Raw genomic sequence first — 21360 nt, forward strand, 5'->3', positions numbered from 1 at the left:
ATCTTAAAAAAATAATAATCCTGCAGAGCCCAGCAGCTTTTCAAAGAAGCATGCACGGATCACAAAATCTTCAGGTTATCAGGCACACTCTGTGCTGTGCTAAATCATCCTCCTAAAGAATATCTGTGTACTCAAGAGTGATTGAAGTTAATGCCAATTTTTTTTTGTAATGAAGAGCTTGCTCTTACGGGTAATGACAAGAAACAGTGAGCTGAGTCCTGGCGGGGTTTACAAGAAGTTTGTTTTCATCAGCAGGAGACTCAGACAGAGCAGCGGGCACCGTAATCCATCGTTTTTTGCCATTCTACAGAGCCCAGTGGCTTAGACATCCATTAGCACTGACAAAATCCCCTGTTCTAAACTGACTCTAATGCCTCCCCTGAGACCCCTCTGTGAAGAACAGCTACCAGTCAGCCAGGACGTGGTTCCCCATCTCAGCTGGGCTTGGGAGCACAGAGCTCCTGGATTCTGGCTGCAAAAGTGTGTGCCCTTGTTCTCTGCGGTAGAATACAGCTTGTAAGTGGGACTGCTGCCTCTGAATGGATTTTATTGTGGGGCGGCCAAGTCCAAAAGGAACTTCATCTTGACCTGCATGCCTTATCTTCCTCCTGAGCCTGATTTGTTGCCCAAGCTTGTCACCTTTCGGTTTCCCCTTTCCAGTATCAGAAGGCAGCACAGCTTCTCTCCTCTGGCCTGGACGTTCAGGGCATATATTCCAAGGCGAGTGTAAACGCCACTGGATGGCTCCTCTCGTAGAGGGTGCTCTACGAACGGCACCGCAGGCACTATCCCTGTCAGTTCAAGTCTGTTGCTTCACAGGGATGCGTACATGCAGGGGACTGCGCACGCGGGTGCCAGCAGCATCCCAGACACTGGCCCTGCAGAGTGCTGTTTGCCCAGGAAATTGCGCGCAAGTCCGGAGGATATTTCAGACAATTCCTTACTCTCGTCCGATGGGCCAAAAGAACGGAGATAATGGCTGTCCTTGGGAATGGATTATTCGTGTAAAATCCAGAGGGGTCTAGAGAGGTAGTTTCATGCTGTTAGTTAGAAGCCAAAGTGCAACTGAGTCTTCTCAGGAAGCAGTGTATTAATTAGCATTACAATGAATGATTTCTGCTCGTGTCAGTTAATTAAACTGCTGGTTCTTTGTCTAGTGCCCACACTGCGCTAAGTGCATTGCAGACAGATATGAAGGTGGGATCATGACAAGGCCTCTACCCAGAAATGCTTCAAGCTGAGGGCTGGGTTGTGCACAGTGTGTCTTGTGCATAGGGTGTGTGTACGTGCGATCACAAGGAGCCTTTCCTCCCTGTACACCCTTCACAATACCCCGGGGCTGTCAATGCACAGGGGCTGCTCCAGGCATGTGCACTGTGGGTGCAGATTGCCTCAACCGAGCTGAGGAGGAGCAGGGAGAAAGCCAGGGAAGGGATCGGGGGAAGGGCAGGACAGGGCCCAAGCAGCAAGCAAAGCAGATGGTTTTCCCAGCAACATTTCAAAAGTGGGGCGGGAGGGATGTCTGGGAGGACAGAACGGAGAAGGCTGCAGTTGTCGAGGCGAGGGGAGATTGGAGCTTGGCCAGGGGCATTGGCACTGGGGGGTGGGAGGGATGGACACTGGAGATGTTACAGAGAAAAAACCTTCCAGATTTGACAACAGCACCAGAGTGAGGGAAGGAGAAATCAGAGTCAGGAGCTGCCCCAGGGCCATGGGTGGGATATAGCGCTTACCCAGCAGAGAGACAGCAAGCAGACCCCCATGTCGGGGAAAGGAGCATGGGCATGAGAGCTCCCTGCAGCACAGCAGGGCTGCAAAGAGACTGACATTTAGTGCCTGTTGCCCTTCACCTGACCCGGGTCAGGGATCTCCAAGCTCCATACCTCTGTGTGGCAGGGGACAGTGGCCACTGAAATGCTCCCCCGCACCACAAAAACTTTGACAGACAAAGAGAGGAGGACTAAGGTGTGCTGCAGACCCCTTCCCTCTCGCAGGGCACAGCATCAGCCCACAGCGTGCTAGCTCAGCTAGGATAACTCCTGTGAGTGTCACTGGTGGGAGAACAACGTACCCTCTCCTAGTCCAGGGCAATGGCCGAGAGAATCCTGTGTCTGTCTGCATGTTATAATTTATCTCCAGCCCATGCAGAGCAGTTAGCTCTCCTTGCCATCATCACCGCCAGGAGGGGGAACCCCTCCCCTTTGGCAGTCGTTTTCTCTGCCAGGACTTAATTTTCTGGCGCCGCTGAGTCCACTCAAGATGACGCTGGACTCCGCTGTTGCAAGCAGCTTCTCTGAGCAGCAGCTCTGAAAAGAATAATTTTTCCTGCCCCTCTCTTAATTTGCTGCAGGGCTGGCATTGTGTAGCAGGGAGTTTGAGAAATCTTCCCTCTTGTCAAATGTAAAACCCAAGAGCGAACCACTGGATTGAGTGGAGCCAGCGAGCCATTTCTGTGTTTTCTAGCTCTTTCTAGAAACTTCCCTGCTGTCACTTCTGTTCTGGGCTGTGCGGAGGATCTGAGGAATGCTTAGAAAAGCCTTTGCTGATACAGGCAATGGGAAACTGAATAGAATACGTAGGGTTAATAATACATGATACTAATAAATAATTATGAATAATTAATTCGTACGTTGAGGCTCAGTTGGGCCTTTAGGCACAGCTGTGGGTAAGGGGGGTGTACAGACTGTACCGTCCCAGGAGTAGCCCCGTGGCCATGTTGGGACTCAGAGCCACCCCTCTGAGGCACAAATTCCCTCCCTTGCTCCAAGGGTTAGTATTTTGCTCCTGGCCCGCGTCAGCAATGACAATGCTCCCTGTACCAGCTGAGCTGTTCTGATTGGCTCTCGGGGTGGGGGGGCTGCAAAGCTAAGTTACCACCCGCTCCATGCCCACCTGCTCTGGGTGCAAAGAAAGCACAACACTATTTGCTCCTGCCTGCCCAGACTGAATGCTGGGGCAGGGGTGTAAGAGGATTCTCACTCCCCCTTGCGTTCCTGTAGGGGTGTTCAGGTCAAGTCACAATCCAGCCCTTAGTACCTTCCATTTCTTTAGCATCCCAAAGTATCACCAACACTGTGCAATCAACAAACTGAAATAGACATTAGACGCAGTATGGTGTTCAGCCAGGCACTGAAATGAGCTGAGTGACTGGCGATTCGGGAGCTGGGACACAGAACAGCTAGGGCAGGAGCCAGAATCTGAGGCAGAGTTTGGAAAGCACTTTGGGATTGTTGGCAATGCAAGTTGCTATAGAAATGCAAAGTATTAGGATTATTCTCTTTGTTAGTTGCCATCTTCAGCATCCCTCCCTTCCTTCGATGGCTCTAGACCATAATTCCTCCAGCCTGTTCTCCACAGGAACGGGAATTGTGCCCACAAACGAGCCCCTTTTCTTCTCTTTCTGCATCATTCAAGCATTGATCCTGATGTCTGTTGATGTGTTGGTTACTGGTAAGTATTTGACAAGTGGTTTATGCAAATATATGTCAGCCTGTGGTTATCCAGGGGCCATTCATGATTATTATTGATGTTGCAGTTTTGCCCAGTCCGGAGAGGGGTCCCATTGTGCTGGGAGCTGTATAGGCAAATACTAAAAGGCAGTCTCTGACCCAAGGAGCTTGTGCAATCTATGGCCCTGGCCCTGCAATCAGATCCATGTTGGAGGATCATAGCACCCATGTGGAGTCCCACTGAAGTCAGTGAACAGATACCAGAGTCTACACACATGGATCAGATCACAGAATCAGGACCTTAACAGGGTGTGATTGATCAACTTAGTGATGGGGTATTGCAGCTGCTTCCTGACTGGGTAACACTCTGAACAGGAGAATAATGGATGGTGACTAGCGAATGGTGACTAACCTGGAAAAATGCCCTGCCCCATGAATATTGGGACAAATATTAATTTGTGCTAAAAGCTATATAACTCCTGTGATTGTGGCGGTTCAATGACAAGACAGAACACAGCTTTAAGCAAGCAAGCGGCTGGTCTGCTAACGGGCTTCTGCCTGTCAGCTTTCCACCTTCCCCTTTATTCTTTCTCTCCTGCCGCGCATTACATTCTCCAACAGATAAAAGGAATACACTGGCTTTGTTTAACATTCTTATTTACCAGTTTCTATCTACCGCATTCCTTGCTCTCGGGCCTTGAGCCCAGTCCTGGGAGGCTTCCCACGGTTCATGTCATCTGGGTGAGATTCCAAGGTTGATGCCCTTGAAAGGAGCACAGGTCCAGCACAACACTCCGGGTGTGCCCTGAATGTTGCCAAGCACATGAACCTTGTATGAATCCTACATGTGATTCTCAGACATTTTCACAACTCAACTGGTGTTCTTCGAAATGCCTGTGAACCCGCCAGCTCCAGGAGCCAGTCAGTGAGAGACTTTCTGTTGACCTCCATGGAAATGGGATCGTGTCCTAGATGATGCAATCAGCCATCTCATAAGAGAGATGGCATAATCTAATGGAAAGGGCACTCAGCTAGGTGCCAAGAGATGTGGTGCTATTCCTGGCTTTGCTATTGGCCTGTTATGTGACCACAGGCAAGTCACTTCATCTGTCTGTGCCTCTGTCTCCCCTCACACCCTTTGTTTACTTTCCTAGATTAAAAGGCCAGAAGGGACCATTGTGATCTAGTCTGACTTCCTGTTACAACACAGGCACTAAGACTTTCCTGAATTAATTCCTGGTGAAGCTAGAGCGTATCTTTTAGATATGCCTTGTTTCTTTAAGCCATAAGCAACTTGGGGCAGGGACTGTTTCTTACTGTGTGTTTGTACAGCACCTAGCACTGTGGGGCCCTGATCTTGGCTGAGGACTATAGATGCTACTGAAATACAAATACAAAATACCGGTCTTATCTTTTTCACATATAGCTCCTCCAGATCCTTGAGTCATGCTGCTCCCTCTTAGCAGACCCGACCCGAGGTCCTCCTGTACTGGAATTATATGCAGGTGTTTCTCTTTTCCCCTCCTTTGCATTTCTCATTGAATTTCCTAGCTTACATCTTGTGCATCCTGACAGGCAGGAGGTGAAACATGCATAATTATCTGGTGGCTTACAGGACGGTTGTTAGATGTTATTGTAACACCAGCCGCAGTTTGCAGCTCCCAGTAACGAAAGCGAAAGCGCCCAATCAAATCAATTAGTCACAAGTCTCCTTCCCCATAACTTGCATCTTGTGTACGTAGAACAGTCAGAAGAGGACCCAGGCGCTTCTGGTAACGTCTTCAGATGGAGCCGAGACAGAAACAAACTGGGCCATGCAGAAGAGCGTACAAGCGAAGAGTGGGCCTGATTCTCCTTCTCACTGAAGCTCCTTTACGTTGCTCAGGAGACTTCGTGGAGATAAGAATCAGGCCCATTGTGTGTGTGACAGCTTGGGGGGGTGGGGAGAAGAGCGATTCATTCTGAAAAACCCAGTTTCCTTGTTAATGAGGCGGGTTGTGAGTGCATGTTGGTAAATCACAAGTAATATTTTTAAAGCCTAGCTCTCATGCTGTGCACCTTCCAGCCAACCTCTGAAAGAATTGCTGGATGTGCGTAGCATGCCGTTCTCTTCCTCTTCCAGACTCACTCACTACATTCCATGCAGCGCCCATGAATCCTTGATATCCTGTGCTAGCAGGAAAGGATTCACACCAGCACTGACTTCATTTGCTTTCCTTCCCGGCATGGCTGGTGAGTTTTATGGGTCTCATCCTCAAGGGAAGAGTGGTACAATGGGACAGCCAAGTGCTACAGAGAATGGGGACCATAGAGTTAAGACTGCTATTTCCACAATGGAAAAAAAAAGAAACGGATGGTTGGAAATGTAGCTTTTAACCTAAAAAAGTTTGGAGTTGTCTGGAGCATAGAATCATAGAATATCAGAGTTGAAAGGGACCTCAGGAGGTTATAGAGTCCAACCCCCTATTTTTGCCCTAGATCTCTAAATGGCCCCCTCAAGGATTGAACTAAAAACCCTGGGTTTAGCAGGCTCAAAGCACTGAGCTATCCCTCCCCCCATGTAGGTGAGATTTCCAAAAGTGCCTAAATGACTCAAGAGGGGTGGCTGGCCCTTTAAGGGAAGGAGGGCCCAGCCTCGCCTGTGACTGCTCAGTACCTCCCAGTGGGGACTGATCAGGTGATTATAAAATCCTGCAAGTAGCCCGGATGGGGAGAGAGCTTCCAGGACAGGGAAACTCTGGCAGGAAGGGGATCAAAGGGGAAGAGGTTAGGGAGGAAGAGGCGATATAGATATAGAAAGCAGGTTGGCTCCAAGGGAAGGCCCTTGAGCAGGGTGACTCTCAGACAAGTGCAGAGTAGAATGGGAACCTGTAGGGAGTATGCTGGCCCCTGCAGAAGACCCCGGGTCGGGCGGAAGGATTGCATTTCAGTGCTTTGCGCCACAGAGCAGATCAATATTTAAGTGGTTAACTGCAGTGAGGTCAAAAGGTTTCGAGAAAGTGAGCAGTGTCTCTGACTCAGTTCCAGGGAAGTGTCCCAGTGAGTCAGAGGGTGGAGTATATCTCAATGCTGCCACTAGCTGGGGTAGCCAGAACATCTGCGTATTCTTCTTTGAAAGGATCTCCATTGTCTGTCTGACTTCCAGATGTTTTGGTTACTTGCCCTGGAAGTGCATAGGGCTACAGAGCTTGCTCCCAGCATGATTGGAGTTTGGGGTATAATAGAAGGGGCAATTATATGCTAACCATAAAAGAGCAGCACAAAGAAATCCACCTGTGTGACTCACTGTGCAGGGCTGCATTTCACCCTAAGGCTCAGCTCTTCAGCAGGTGTAAATCAGCATAGCTCCATTGACTCCTAAGTTACACCCATGAGAGTCCGGCCCTAAACTGCCTCCATTCGCAGAGCTGTCCACTTGCCAGTGCTGAATTGTGATAGCTGTATTATTCAGAGATAATCTTATCACTCAATAGCACATTGTGATAACCTGTGAGGCTCCTTCAGGGATATCGCTGCTCCCTTTCCTGGCCAGATACAACTGTTTTCATTGTGTAGGCCACATGTCAACAGAGCCACAGTGACATATTTCCAAAATGAAGAGGGTATACATCAAAATGAAAGCCCTGCAGGCTAGGATAATTGCAAAAGCTGTTTCCTATAATTAGAGAGGCCTCTCTGTTTCTGTGACTGAGGTAGCTAGGTAGATTTATTGACAGCTCCCACCCAAGCAATGCAGATAAACAGTCTTGCCATTGTAAATAATAAAAAGGACTTATTCCTTCCATCTTTGCAGTTTCATTCCGTAAAAGAGGGAGTGCCTGAATTAGCGGGAATCATTGAGCTGTTAAATTGCACTTCTTCATGAAATATGCTTATTTTGTACCGAATGATAGCTCACTAACTGTGATCTTGGCAGTTGCAAAAACCTCTGCCTATAAAAGTGATACGAGTCTTATTATATAATTGTTGTGTTGTTTATATAGTGATTGCATGGGGGGTACATCTTCTATACAAAGAGCAGTCTTCATGTTCATCAAACACCATTCAGCATCTGAGCACAGGTTCTCTTCTCTCCTACACAGCAGCCTTTGCTAAGTGGGCATATGCCAGTGGAAATGGAAGCATGCCAATGAGGCGACTATTTCTGGGATCAAAGACTTAGAGAAATCAGGTGTGTTAGAGGCACCTGGCGTGGGAGCCCCTTGTTAAAAATTGTGCTGCCAAAATGAAAGGAGGGTTGGGTTTTCCCTAATTCTTGCGGTGTTTACCCCACTCCCAGAATGCTGCTAAATTATCCATCTCTGCCAGACACAGGCTTATCCCTGCAGCTCAGAAAAACATGGCCAAAGAGCAATTTATTGGCCTTTGCAATGCTCCAGTTTGCACCAAGAATCGGCCTTCTCATAACACTCTCCTGGGGAAGTGATTCCCCTACAGTAGCTGCAGCCCTCCTTTCAAAGGACACAAGATGAACTGGAGACTGGGTTATCCACGTACTTGGTAGGCCTCTCATTACTCAGGTGAGTAATCCCAGCTCAAGCCTTACATTGGCTCAATATTTTCCAGAACAAAGTCTAACTGCTTCCAGCAGGTGGCGCCGAATATGAGTTTTTGTAGCACCTTAGAGACTAACCAATTTATTTGAGCATAAGCTTTCATGAGCTACAGCTCACTACCTCCGATGAAGTGAGCTGTAGCTCACGAAAGCTCATGCTCAAATAAATTGGTTAGTCTCTAAGGTGCCACAAGTACTCCTTTTCTTTTTGCGAATACAGACTAACACGGCTGTTACTCTGGAATATGAGTTTATTTGTCCAGGGACCATTCTTCCATCATTGGCTCTAGCTTTGAGAGAACAGTTTTTTTGTTAAACCAGGGAAACGAATGAATCAATTACTCCCTCACTCTGTCTCTTTGCTAGTGTGTGGGAGACAGGATTTGTCACAGGCTAAGAAGGAGTTAAAACACTGGTGGTGCATCACTGATGGGAATATATTGTGCAACTGGAGATGCTTTTGTTATGTGGATTGCTTTAAAAATAAGCAGGATACCAGGCATTTAAAAAAATCCCTCAAGTTCGTAATGAGCTTTTTAGCAGCAATCATAGAGCTGGGATCAAAAGACCACACAGTGAGGACATTTACGCTGGCAAACTCCAGTTCAAATGGATTGTGACTAGTTTTGCAGAAAACACCAGATGTGCCATTTAAGTTAACCCGGCATGTCTTTTATCCATTGGTTAGGGTCACTGTGATGTGCTGCACTCACTCTTCTCTAGTGCAGTGGTTCTGAAACTTTTCAGACTACTGTACCCATTTCAGGAGTCTGATTTGTCTTGCGTGTCCCCAAGTCTCACCTCACTTAAAAATATTTGCTTACAAAATCAGACACAAAAATACAAATGTGTCACAGCCCACTATTACTGAAAAATTGCTGACTTTCTCAGTTTTACTATATAATTATAAAATACATCAATGGGAATATAAATATTGTGCTTACATTTCAGTGTATAGTCTATAGAGCAGTATAAACAAGTCATTGTATGACATTTTAGTTTGTACTGACTTTGCTAGTGCTTTTTAGGTAGCCTGTTGTAAAACTAGGCAAATATCTAGATGAGTTGATGGACTCCCTGGAAGACCTCTGCGTACCCCCAGGGGTATGCGTACCCCCGATTGAGAACCACTGCTCTAGTGATCACCCCATGGCCTACACAATGAGGACAGCTGTGAGGATGTTTCTGAATTTCATACCTTCCTAAAGGTCTTGAACCAAAGAGAATTGGGGTGGTGAGGTGGGAAAATGCAGATGAAGTTTTTCAAACACAGACAAACATTAAAAAACAGGAAATGAATCTTTGGGGTGGAGTCCCCTCTCACTCACAGCAGTTTTCCATCTGTGTACCTCCGTTGACGTCAGTGGAATCACTTCTGATTTACACTGGTGTGAGAAGAGATTCCAGCAGCTAGATGGTAATATTATACCCCATGGTGCCCTCTGGTAAGATGCCCATTTCAATCTCTCTGGACCTGTTGAAATCTGTTGCATTCCTTATTAAGCCAATGGGATAGAAACCCCCTTGCTCACATCTGCAGTTCAGTGACCATGCTCCCCCAGGAACTGCCCCTTCATGTTGGCAAATGCCAAGATGAAACTGACATGCTTCTCCTGGACTCTGAGGAGAGGAGTATTTGCTCCTTCAGCTCTGGCAGGAGAGGATGGGGGCAAAGCCATTTAACAAGTTCAGGGGCTTTGCCTGGAAATAAACTCAAAATCTCCAGCTCATTTTATGTCGGAGATTGAGGTTGAGATTTTAAAAGTCATGCAGGGGATTTGCATGCCCAATTCCTATTCATATTTGTGGGACCTGAACATCCAGATTCCTTAGGTGGCTTTAAAAATCTCAGCCTACAACCTACGAACAATGGGCCAGAGTCTCAGCTGGTGCAAATCAGTGCAGCTCCAGTGATTTTCTTAGAGCTGTGGACACCAGCTGCGGATGCAGCCCCAGCTATTTTCCACCTAAGGCAAATTTGTAGATCACAGGTGACATTCACACTACAAGACCTGTGTCCCTCTTAAGTCCCACTTAAGTTGTAATGGGACTTCAATGAGGCATAAGCCTCATACTAGCCCTTTTTACAGGGGCGAGTTTCACCCAGTCTGACTAACTGGAGTGTATCCTGGAGAGCTCTGTAGGGGCCAGAGAAGGGATGCAGAGACATCACTGCAGCCCCAGGACGTCAGTATGGCTCTTTGCCATCATGGCCACTGGATGCATCTAGTCCTGGATCCCCCAACCCTGCCCCTCCCAATCCTCCTCCCAAATGCTCCTGCATGCTGGGGCAGAGGCCTTCCTGTGTGTGGTCTCTCTGCACACCCTCATGGGCACATCAGTGCTGCTTTAATCAGGGTTTTGGCAGAGGGAAGGGAATTGGCTTTATCCATCCCTGAGGGGGAAGCTTTTTGTTGGACTGTGTCCCACCTTGACGGCACGCAGAGCCCTTTCTCCACCTCCCCTCCTGCACGCCCACTTGCTGCTGAGAACAGAGGCCAGCAGTAGCAATGAAATTAAATATGATATAGAGTATTGGTCTGGCTTGCAGAAGGGTCCACCAGGATCAATTTGATTCTGGCCCTTTCAGCGTGGGGAGCAATAACTTGGAAGCAAAGCGTGGGTTAATTTGAAAATAGGTCAATGGGATGTGAAGATAACCTGTGGTAATCGGAATTCTGAGGGCCTCTGGCAGAGGACTGAATCCCTCGGCTGATTAAATTACCTATAAGTGGAAAATAGCAGGACAAGAACCTGCTGTAGATTTATTCTGGAGTATGCACAGCTGTTAGAGGCAGATGTCTAAGAGCGGCTAGAAAGGAACAGCTCTATAGGTGAACATGATTCTTTTAACTGGCTTAATTAAAGGGGAAACAACCTCAGTGTTTGTCTGCATTATCCTTTATTTAATCAACAAAACCAGAGCTGAACTTGGCCATCGCTAATTTGCTAATCTCTGAAGTTGGGGCAAAACAAATGTGCTTGCCAGAGAAATCATAACCACATCATCCTCAGAGCTTGGTGGCTGCCAACGGGGTTTACAAGGAGCTCAATCAAAAGCAGATTCTGTCAGGCAATTGTTTATTTGTGAGATTCAGTTTCTCAGACGTGGTTCTGAGTGTGGGGATCAACAGGTTGTCACAAAACCAATCTCTCGGCTAAGCTGTCTGAGAAAAAGGCATTTGTGTTCATCAATTTTATTTGCATAATTTCAAGCGCCGTCAGTAGTACACGGCATGAGGAAAAATTACGGAGATTTCACTCCAACCATGAGTGAAATTGGGTTTAGTAGAAAATTAGTTGACTTAACTGGCAAATGATGAAAGCTTGAATAGAGAATGTTTAAATAAGGAGGGATAAAAAAAATAATAACTTGAAGGTGCAGACCAAAGTTGCTTGATTGGAATGTTAAACTCACTGGTTGTAACCCATTTAGCAGGGATGGAGAGGGCAGAGGATGGGTAGGGGTGGGTAAACCACTGGACTGTGATTCAGGAGACCTGCGGCCTATTTCTGGCTCTGTCATTAGCCTTCTGGGTGATCTTGGGTCAGTCATTTTCTCTCTCTGTGCCTCAGTTTTCCCCTCTGTAAAACAGAGATAATGTTACTGGCCTTCTTTGTAAAGCCCTTTGGGATCTACTCATGAAAAATGCAAAGTCAGAGAGAGGGATTATTTATTATTATATACCCCATGACCTGTTTTAGAGTCATTGATAAGTCAGAACTACAGGCTTTGTAATGCACATGGATCAATGTGCTAACTAGCAAAGCCCAAAGGGAGGGTGCCGATAAGGGTCTACTACAGACTGCCGAATCAAACTTGAAAAGAGGATGTTACTCCTTATGCACCTGTTTATAATGTGTGTGCGTTCGGGGGGGGGGAGGGTATTAAATTACAGATGATAATTTTCTAACATTGTACCCAACACAGGATAACACCGTTTGGGATCTCATGATGGATAAAGATGAATTAATCACTGGGCTGGAAGTTGGTGGTTGCCTGGGGACCAGTGATCATTGGTTTCATTGCATTCAATATGACCTGCTGATGTTAATTTTTAATAAATCTTGGAATAACGAGTAAATTCCATAGGAGTGCTAGTGGGGTGCCAATATTCAAAAGGAGCAAGCGGTATGACCTGAGTGACTAGAGGCCAGTTAGTCTGTCATCAATCCCAGGCATGCTAATGGAAAAACTGATACAGGATTCAATTAAGAAAGGGAAGGAATATATTTAATGCAATTAAACATAGTTTTATAGAAAATAGGTCTTGTCAAACCTTTTATTCTTTGATGAGAGTACAAATTGATGAGATTACAAGTTTAGATGGTAAAGGTAGATGCATAGACTTTTATATTCTCTAATATTAAATTCTTACACTTTTATAAGTGTTTGATTTAGCACTGCACAACATTCTGATTAGAAAATTAGCACTATACAGTATCAATAAAGCACCCATTAAATGGGCTAAGAACTGGCCAATGGACAAACCTCAAAAGGTAGCCACCATCCCTGGGGAATCATCATTGAAGGGGCATGTCTCTAGCGGGGTTCCGTGGGGTCCAACCCTATTCAACAGTTTCACCAATAAGCTGGAAGTAAATGTAAAATTAGTGCTCATAAAACTTGTGGATAAACACACACATTGGCGAAGTCTTAAATAATGATGAGGAGTGGGAGTCATCCAGAGCAAGCTGCAGCACTTAGTAAGCTGGGCCCATTCAAACAAAATGTGTTTTAAATACAGCCAAATGCAAGTTTAAACATTTAGGAACAAGGAATGCTGGCCATGCCTATGGACTGGGGGACTGTATTCTGGAAAGCAGTGACTCTGGCAGGATTTAGGAACTACGGTGGAGAAAAGAAAAGGAGTACTTGTGGCACCTTAGAGACTAACCAATTTATTAGAGCATAAGCTTTCGTGAGCTACAGCTCACTTCCTCAGATGCATATAACCAATTTATTAGAGCATAAGCTTTCGTGAGCTACAGCTCACTTCCTCAGATGCATATCGTGGAAAGTTTCCACGATATGCATCTGAGGAAGTGAGCTGTAGCTCACGAAAGCTTATGCTCTAATAAATTGGTTAGTCTCTAAGGTGCCACAAGTACTCCTTTTCTTTTTGCGAATACAGACTAACACGGCTGTTACTCTGAAACCTACGGTGGAGAAGTAACTCATCCTGAGCTCCCAGTGTGATGCTGGTGCAAAAAGGGCGAAGGTGATTCTTGGATGTATAAACCGGGGAGTAATGAGTAGGAGCAGGGAAGTAAGTTTACCTGTGTGTATGGGATTGGCGAGACCAACATTGGAATATTGTGCCCAGTTGTGGGGGTCCACATTTTAAAAAGGAGGTTGAAAAATTGGAGAGGGTGCAGAAAAGAGCCACAAAACTGATCACAAGCTGAAGGGAATTTAAGAATCTCAATCTGTTTAGTTTATCAGAAAGAAGTTTGAGAGACAGTTTAATAACAGTGTAAGTACCTCCATGGGAAGAAAATCCTGGGTACTAGAAGGCTCTGTACTCTAGCAGAGAAAGGCAGAACAACGGAGGCAGAAGCCAGACAAAATCAGGTTAGAAATAAGGCACCAATGTTTACCAAGGAGGGTGATTAACCACTGGAATAAATGACCAAGGGAAGTGATGTTCAGATCAAGACTGGAAGAGATGCTTTAGCCAAATACAAATTATGCTTTAGTCCAAGCCAAGTTATTGGGCTCAATGCCAGGGTAATTGGGTGGAATTTAATGTCCTGTGAAATACAGGAGGTCAGATGAGATGATCTAATGGTCCCTTCTGGCTTTAAAGTCCATGGATTTATGAACTGAGCTATCTCCTAAACTTTGGGGATATCCGCTCCAGTGAGAAACAAATGGGCACAGACGTCTAATGAAAAGCTTTTATCTTAAGCAGAATAACTGGACCAGACCCTCAGCTGATGTAAATCAGCATAGCTCCATTGAAGTCAGTGGAGCTATGCTGATTTACGCTAGCTGAGGATCTGGCCCACTGTGTGTCATGCAAAGACGTGCTTATCAAGGAGGCAGCTAATGATTCAGCAGCAGTTGGAGCCATGGTGTCTGGACATCGTCTTGAGGACAGTATTTAAGAACAGAGCCTTGTGCAGAGGATGTCGTACTTGTCAAGCAGTCGTGGAGGCTGGTTAGTGCCTGATCTTCCTTCACCCAATCTCATGTGTATTGTGATGAGAGCTTTATTGTGGTGTCATGTCCAACGGGAAATCAGCTGCACTGAGGAAAATATCCCACCTTTTTACCAGATCGATGTGCTTAAAAATTCACTCCTGAGCAGAGGGCCACTGTGAGGACTAGAGCTGGGCAGTTATTTTTAGACAAACAGTTAATTAAAATCCATTTTAGGGGGGGGCACCAAAACAATTCATGAGCTCAAGCTGAATTTGGCAAATAGTTTCAGCTGCACTCACCCCCCCCCAATGAAACCAACAGTTTGCAAATGTCAAAACAACATGTGGAGAAACGTCAAAATGATCCGTTTCAAATGGACGCTTCTAATGGAAGTGGCATTTCGAATGGGTTTGAATGTTTAACCCAAACAAAGTCTTTGGGGCTGGGGGTTGGGCGGTTCTTTTCGTCAACAAAAATATGAACAAATTCAGTTTCAGTTAGAAACTAAATGATGGTTGGGTTTTGGGAGGGGGAGGAAGGGGTTGGGGTTTGCATTTTGTGGGGGGGGGTTGATTTTTTGATCAACTTTAATGAGGACTAAACAGCAGTTAAATCCCACTCAAGCCCTGGAAGCCAGGCTAGATGATCTAATAATCTCTTCTAGTTGTAAAGACCTATGAATCTATTTTGAGGACTTAAGTGGTGCATAGCGTTTGTCTTGGCTCTCTGCACCAGGGTGCGTTTCACCGTAGGTGAGAGAAAAGGGCCTGATTTTGCCTTCACGCACACCAATGTCAATCAGAAATATCTCCACCAAAGTCAGTGCATAAGATAAAGGTCAGGGCAGAACCAAGCCCCCAAAGAGGAAGGTACTGTCTTTTAGAAGAGCAACCACTGAACAACATGACAGCTAAAAATTGGTATAGAGCTAGAGTTGCAATGTACTCATGTGGGGGACCAAGTGGTGACTTCAGTGCGACAGCGTCTGCCAGGATGTGCTCACCTGTTTGACTAAGTGTAGCACAATATGCCCCGGAACGTGTATTTTTCTTTTCAAATATTGATTTGGAAATGTGACTCTTCCTCTGTTACCAGAGAGCTGCATGATTTTGTGTTATTTACACTTAATTATCAATTGTGCTTTATGTCATCCTCAGTGGATGCAGCGCCCGTATATTGTAGGTCATGGAGCTGTCTGTTGAAGCCAGCGCTGAATTATAGCTGCAATTCTGGAAACAGGGAGATTAAATGTTATCTGGCTGCTCTTTGATACCGATAATCTTTATGTCTTTCCTCCATGATAGCTCTGATTATTTCCATTTGTCACAGGCCAATCGGTTTTTTAATGTAGAATGATAGAGATGTAGAGCAGTTGCAATATAATAATTCTTTGCACTTCTATAGCAGTAATGCTCATTCTAATAATCATACTTAGCATTTACTGTGCTGTTCATCTGAGGATCTTCCTTTAAATTCAGCTCAGCTCTAGAGAACACTTTTCATCCAAGGATCTCAAAGAACTTTATGGACTTTAATTTCTCCTTACCACACCCTTCAGAGCAATAGTTCATATTATACCCTTTTTTAAGTTAGGGGTAATGGAGACACAAGAGGTTAAAAGACTGAAGAAGCCAGTGACAGAGTTGAGAATGGAAGCCAGGAGTCCTAACTTTCAGTCTCCTGTGGTAGGGCCAGATTGTACTGCCCTGGTGTTAAACAGTGTTTTATTCCATAAGTAGTTCCCTTATCTCCAGCGGGATGTTGGCTGGGGCAAGTTTCTAGCATTGCAGTGGAGGGAAGGGCCCCATTGTACCAGGCACATGGGAGACAGTCCCTGCAGCAAATTGCATACAGTTTAATTAGACAAGACAGAGAGAGGTGAAGTGACTTACCCCAAATCATCCATCAGGTCAGTGGCAGAGCTAAGATTAGAACCCAGGTCTCTTAAGCCCTAGTCCAGGGGGCTAGTCTCCGAACAACATAAGTGAGAGCAGTCTGTTACCCAGTAGACAATGCCTCCTTTTCAGTGTTATTGGAATGTAACTAATCTGAACAATCATTTAAGTTCCCATCACACAGGTTAGATAAGTGGAGAGATCAAGTGTGCACACATATCTGAAACATCTGACATCCCTTATAGATTAGCCCCAAGCTTTTCATTTATCTTAGTGCCTTTGAATGGAGTAGCAGGATTTGGGGGTTGGCTCTCCCTCACCAGTTTAATTTTGAGCCTATGTACCATAGGCGCCAACTTCTTCTGGCACCGGTGGGTGCTCGACCCACCCTGCCCCCAGCCCCGCCCCCATTCCAACCCCTTCCCCAAAGTCCCTGCCCTGAGTCTGCCCCCTCCCTTCCCCTATTGGACTCCTTCCCCAAATCCCCGCCCCGGCTCCGCCTCTTCCCCACCTCCTCCCTGAGTGCACCACGTTCCTGCTCTTCCCCACTGCCTCCTAGCGCTTGCTACAGCTGTTTGGTGGTGGCAAGCGCTGGGAGGGAGGGAGGAGCAGAGACGCGGCGCGCTCAGGGGAGGAGGCAGAGGAGGAGGTGAGGCCGGGCGAGGCGGGGAGCTTGGCTGCCGGTGGGTGCAGAGCACCCACTAATTTTTCCCCATGGGTGCTCCAGCCCCGGAGCACCCACGGAGTCGGCGCCTATAATTATAGACTGTGATGCTAGATTGGCAGGTATGTACCAGAGTGTTGGGAAAGCTCTTGCAGGCCAATATAATGCTCCAAATTTGGTGTCTGAGCCTCTCCTTCTTGCTTTATTTATGTATCTTTTTGGGATGGCTCTCAGAGACGAGAGTCTTTCTATTCCTGTCATCTCCCCGATCAGCCACTTAGTGGAAAATTGCCCATAGAAGTGAACCTAAATTACAAGTGATAAAACTAGAGCCTATTCTATCCGCAGATGACCCTTTCTGTTCTACAGCGAGCTAACGCTTATATTCTTTGTGACAAGAGCAATAAAGCCGTTGCAAGCATTTATGTGCAGCTAAGTCACCTTAAATTGAAAATCCTTGTTTTTGCTGGCTTTGGAGTGGTCCTTCATTAATTCATTCTACATTTCAGGTCTACACTTAAAAGTTAGCTTGACATAGCTGCAGTGCTCAGGGGTGTGACAAATTCACACCTGTGAACAGCATAACTATGCCAACCTAACCTCTGGTGTAGACGTTGCTAGGTCAATGGAAGAATGTTTCCGTTGACCCAGATACCACCATCTGGGGAGGTGGATTAGCTATAGCAATCGAAAAAACCCTTCCTTCGCTGTTTACACTATGGCACTACACTAGCATGGATATGGTAGACACGGCCTAAGTGTTGCACAGTCAGAGCCAATGCTCCAGGATGACACCTGACCAACTTACTTCTTTGATTGGTTTATATAAGCAAGCCAGATCATGTTTGGGATTCTTGCACCAAGATCCTTCTCCCTACAGGGGCCAGGCACAAACCCTGGGGTAGCAGAGGCACCAGTGCCCCCAGCATACAAGCCATACCAAAAGAAGAGGAGAGGAGGGAGAAGAGATGGCCTATAGTCCAGCGCCCCTCCATGTTGGCCTACAAAGGTCACCCTCCCGTATGGCTGTTCAGAACTGGTCAGAAAATTTTTGTCATGAGTTCTCCGTCAGAATATGCTGGTTTGACAAAACAGAATATTTTTAAAAAATCATTACTGATTTAGATGAAATTTTGTTTAGAAAAAAAAATGGTTGTTTTTTTTTAAGAGTGAAATGTCCTAATTTGTCATTTTTGGAACAAAAAGTTTTGATTTTTCAGTTTGAAACGACTTTTCCTTTATGTGATTCTATAGTTTTTAAAAATTAAAAAGGTACAAAATTTAAACAAAATGTTTTGATTGACCCAAAAGAAACAAACAAAAAAAATGGGAATTTCATTTCAAGAAAAGATTCAGAATGTTGGCTTTTTGTCCCAATTTGGGATGAATTTTTCATCCCCCCTCCCATCTCAATTTTGCACCAGACGGACCAGCTCTAGTTACTGAATGGCAGGGTCATATTGCATCAATGTAAGGCCTTCTTAAGCCCCCAAACTAGAGTTAAAGTGGGACTGAAATTGGGCTTAGGCCTCTGGAGAGGGGGCAGTTTCGCCCCCTGTGATGATTTCAGTAACACACATCAGACTTCTCTTTGCTTTCCCTTTCCCTGCCCCAGGAACGAGATTTGTAGGATGTATAAGCAGGCACTAACTTATTCCCCTACCCACACCCCCAATGCTTACCAGACTCCCTGCCCTACTTCTCTGGACATCTGAAACAGTGTCATTGTCGCACAGTAAATGCAAATCCAAGGCTTCTGCTTCCCAGAAGACATCCTAAGAGGCAGCTCTGCCCATGCAACAACCTGGGGAGATGGACTTGTAGGAATCATGGGGGAGAGGCCAGGCGAGGCCCCAGTGACAACATATTTTTAAAGCGGAGTTCAAGACTTCCAGGAAGGAGCCAGTTGATGGTGCCTTTAAATCCCATGGCAGGGAAATGGGGCTAGGGCTGGTGAAAGGGCTTATACTGTGTGGCTGATCAACCCTTCCTGATTCTCTTCAGTAATTTAGGGGTGCCTCCGGGACGGGGCAATTGTCCCTTGACTGTCCCTTTGCCCTTTGACCTCATTTACACTGATTACCATGGCCTCCAGCAAATGAAGCAACACATGGGGCTCTCCTTTAAGAAATACAGGTAAGAAAAAAATCACTCTCTTCCTCTTTGCTTCTACTTTTAAATAGCGAGTGACACCAGCGCTAATGAAAATGAGGGGCAAATAGTTCTGGCTAGAGGGAGGCATGCTGTGGCCTGGGATTTTGCAAACTTTATCACACAGTTTTGCCAATGCACCTCACCCTGCACTGCTCCAGCCCTCCCCGTCCCATGCTGCTCCAGTCCAGTCCAACTCTGCCAGTGCCAGTCCTGATTTGCAGCACCCCATGCTATTCTAGTCCTAATCTCTTCCGGTCCTTCAACCTAATGAGGCTGTCCTGTGCCTAAATTGGTGGTAGTTTTACACAGGGCATAGACACAGACTAGGATGAAACACCTTTTAAGATAAATCTGACCCCATCCGGGATTTGAACCCAAGTTCCCAGATGGGGAATGTTCGCAGCACTGAGCAATTGTCTCACTTAGCTCCCTTCTCTCTCTCTCTCTCCCTCCCTCCCTCTTTGCTCTGTCTGTTGTTTATCGCAGCAAGACCAGCCAAAACTCCCCTGACCTTGCAGCCCTTCCCTTCCCCTACCAATGAGCCCCTCATAAATCTCCAGCACATAAGGAGGAGGAGTTTAGCCTTTTGTTTCCAGCCTTGTTTATGTGCATGGCTCTGACAGCTGGTAAATTGCCCAGAGACCTTCCCAGCGGCTGTCAGAATATGCCTGGGAAGGAGGGAGCTCAACCTCACCTGCTACCGTCTTGAGATCAGAACTCATTTTAAGGCTCTGCAATGGGGAAGCAAACACCCTTGGGGAGGAGTGTGTGTGTGTAAATAGTATATTTGCACGCTGCAGGTGGAATCTGCCACCATCACAACAGGACCGAGAAATCTCTTTGTATTTGCAAGAATAACCCCCCTGCCCCCAGCCTGTTTCCTCCCTTCCTCTTTGCCATTGAGAGAGACAAATGTCACCATCCCTGTGGTACATCAGCAGCCTGCAAAGTATGTGATTTAATTTAACACTGATAGTTCTGCTATTTATTACATTTTCACCCATTCCTTCCACTATCCTACACAATTTTATTAGAGGGGAAGATGACAGGCGGTGTTATTGTTTTCATTATAAATGCATTTGCTTTGTGCACGCCACTTGCTTTTTCTCCTCTCTCTTTCCACAATCTCTTTTCTTCCTCCCTCTTGCCAGGGTAATGCCTACCTCCGCATTCCTGGAATATTCAGAAAAGCATTACAATGTCTCCTGGAGATAGATAACGTTTTCCCAAACATTGGGTGGGTGAAAAGCCTGCGCAACAGGGAGCAGTGAATCTCTTCCTTTCCAGAGGTGACATTTAGGATACTTCCCCCTGCCCCCTTCTGCTGAATATTGGACCAGTGCTTTGCTTCCAGTTTCCCCTTTTGACCTAAGGCTGATGCCCAATGTCAGTTCTCTGTGGCCTAACGGTAACGTTATGCGTTGTTAATGGCAAGACCTGGGTTCGAAACCCAGATTTGCTGAGACAAAGGAACTGCCAGGCCAGGACAGACTGAGCATCAATCTAATCTGCTATCCTTTGCAGACAATACCTAATGCCAGAGGTTCCTAAGCATGTTGTGTTTAGAGCAATAGTTACTGAGTTATACACCTAGGAAATACAATAGCGGACCAGACCCAGAGTCATCTAGTCTGGTATCCAGTCTCTGACAATGGCCAACACCAGATACTGCAGGAGGTGTAAAACCCTCTGGATAGACAGTTGTTCAATAATATCCCTATGGTGACATTTCTTCCTGCCTCAGGCTATTAATGGTTAGTTTATGTCCTGAAGCATGTTTCTACTCATTATACATTTTTGTCAAATATTCTTATTATTCATATAAATACTGAATCTTTTTAAAAAATGTTCTTAATCTCTTTGCCGCATTACTATCTGGTGGCAATGAGTTCCACAGGCTATCTCTGGAGTAAATTTGAAGAACAAACAGCTGCTTTAGTGAATAAGCCTAATCCAACTCCTTGAGTAAGAGGGATAATGCCCATTTGTTGTTTTTCACAGCACTCTGTCCACATGGCAATATACTCAGACAGCAAAGGCACTCATTCAAGATGGAAACATTACATCATCAGGCCACATTCTCATTGGCCTATCAGTGATCCTGCCATCCAGATATTTCCAAGTAGTCACTGGCTACTGTGACTTCCCAAAAGGTGACTGAGCACTAGAGAGAATAAGCTGCACGCTCTGAAGGGGTGCAGTTCCAGGGGTGCTTCTGCTGCCTGCCAGGTGAGGTGCAATGCCTCCTGGTGCCTGTCCCTAGCTCAGGGGTATTGCTAAATGCCACAACAGAGCATAGGGGGGTATTGCCAATCAAAGTCTATTGGCAGAAGTGTATGGGACCAGGACTGGAGTAGCAGAGGTTGCTGATCATCATTGGCCTGTATTGGTGAAGCTGCTTAGGCAAAACTTATTCGGTGATCATCTGCATCACGCCCAGCTGTAGCCATTGTAATTAATCCACTGGCACTTGCAGTAACAGTCCCTACATCTGT

The 21360-nt window shown here is 46.0% G+C and overlaps 1 protein-coding gene across 1 annotated transcript in view; it reads left to right on the forward strand.

The window, feature by feature from the left end:
• Positions 1 to 21360, forward strand: part of MGAT5B (alpha-1,6-mannosylglycoprotein 6-beta-N-acetylglucosaminyltransferase B) — a 171298-nt gene that overhangs the window by 106300 nt on the left and 43638 nt on the right. Inside the window, exon 9 of the mRNA XM_073310498.1 lies at positions 18716 to 18847. Coding sequence (XP_073166599.1) covers positions 18716 to 18847 — 132 coding nt within the window. The remainder of the gene's footprint in view (positions 1 to 18715; positions 18848 to 21360) is intronic.

This window comes from Lepidochelys kempii, chromosome 14 (genome assembly GCF_965140265.1).
Source record: "Lepidochelys kempii isolate rLepKem1 chromosome 14, rLepKem1.hap2, whole genome shotgun sequence".
NCBI classification, from domain to species: Eukaryota; Metazoa; Chordata; order Testudines; family Cheloniidae; genus Lepidochelys; species Lepidochelys kempii.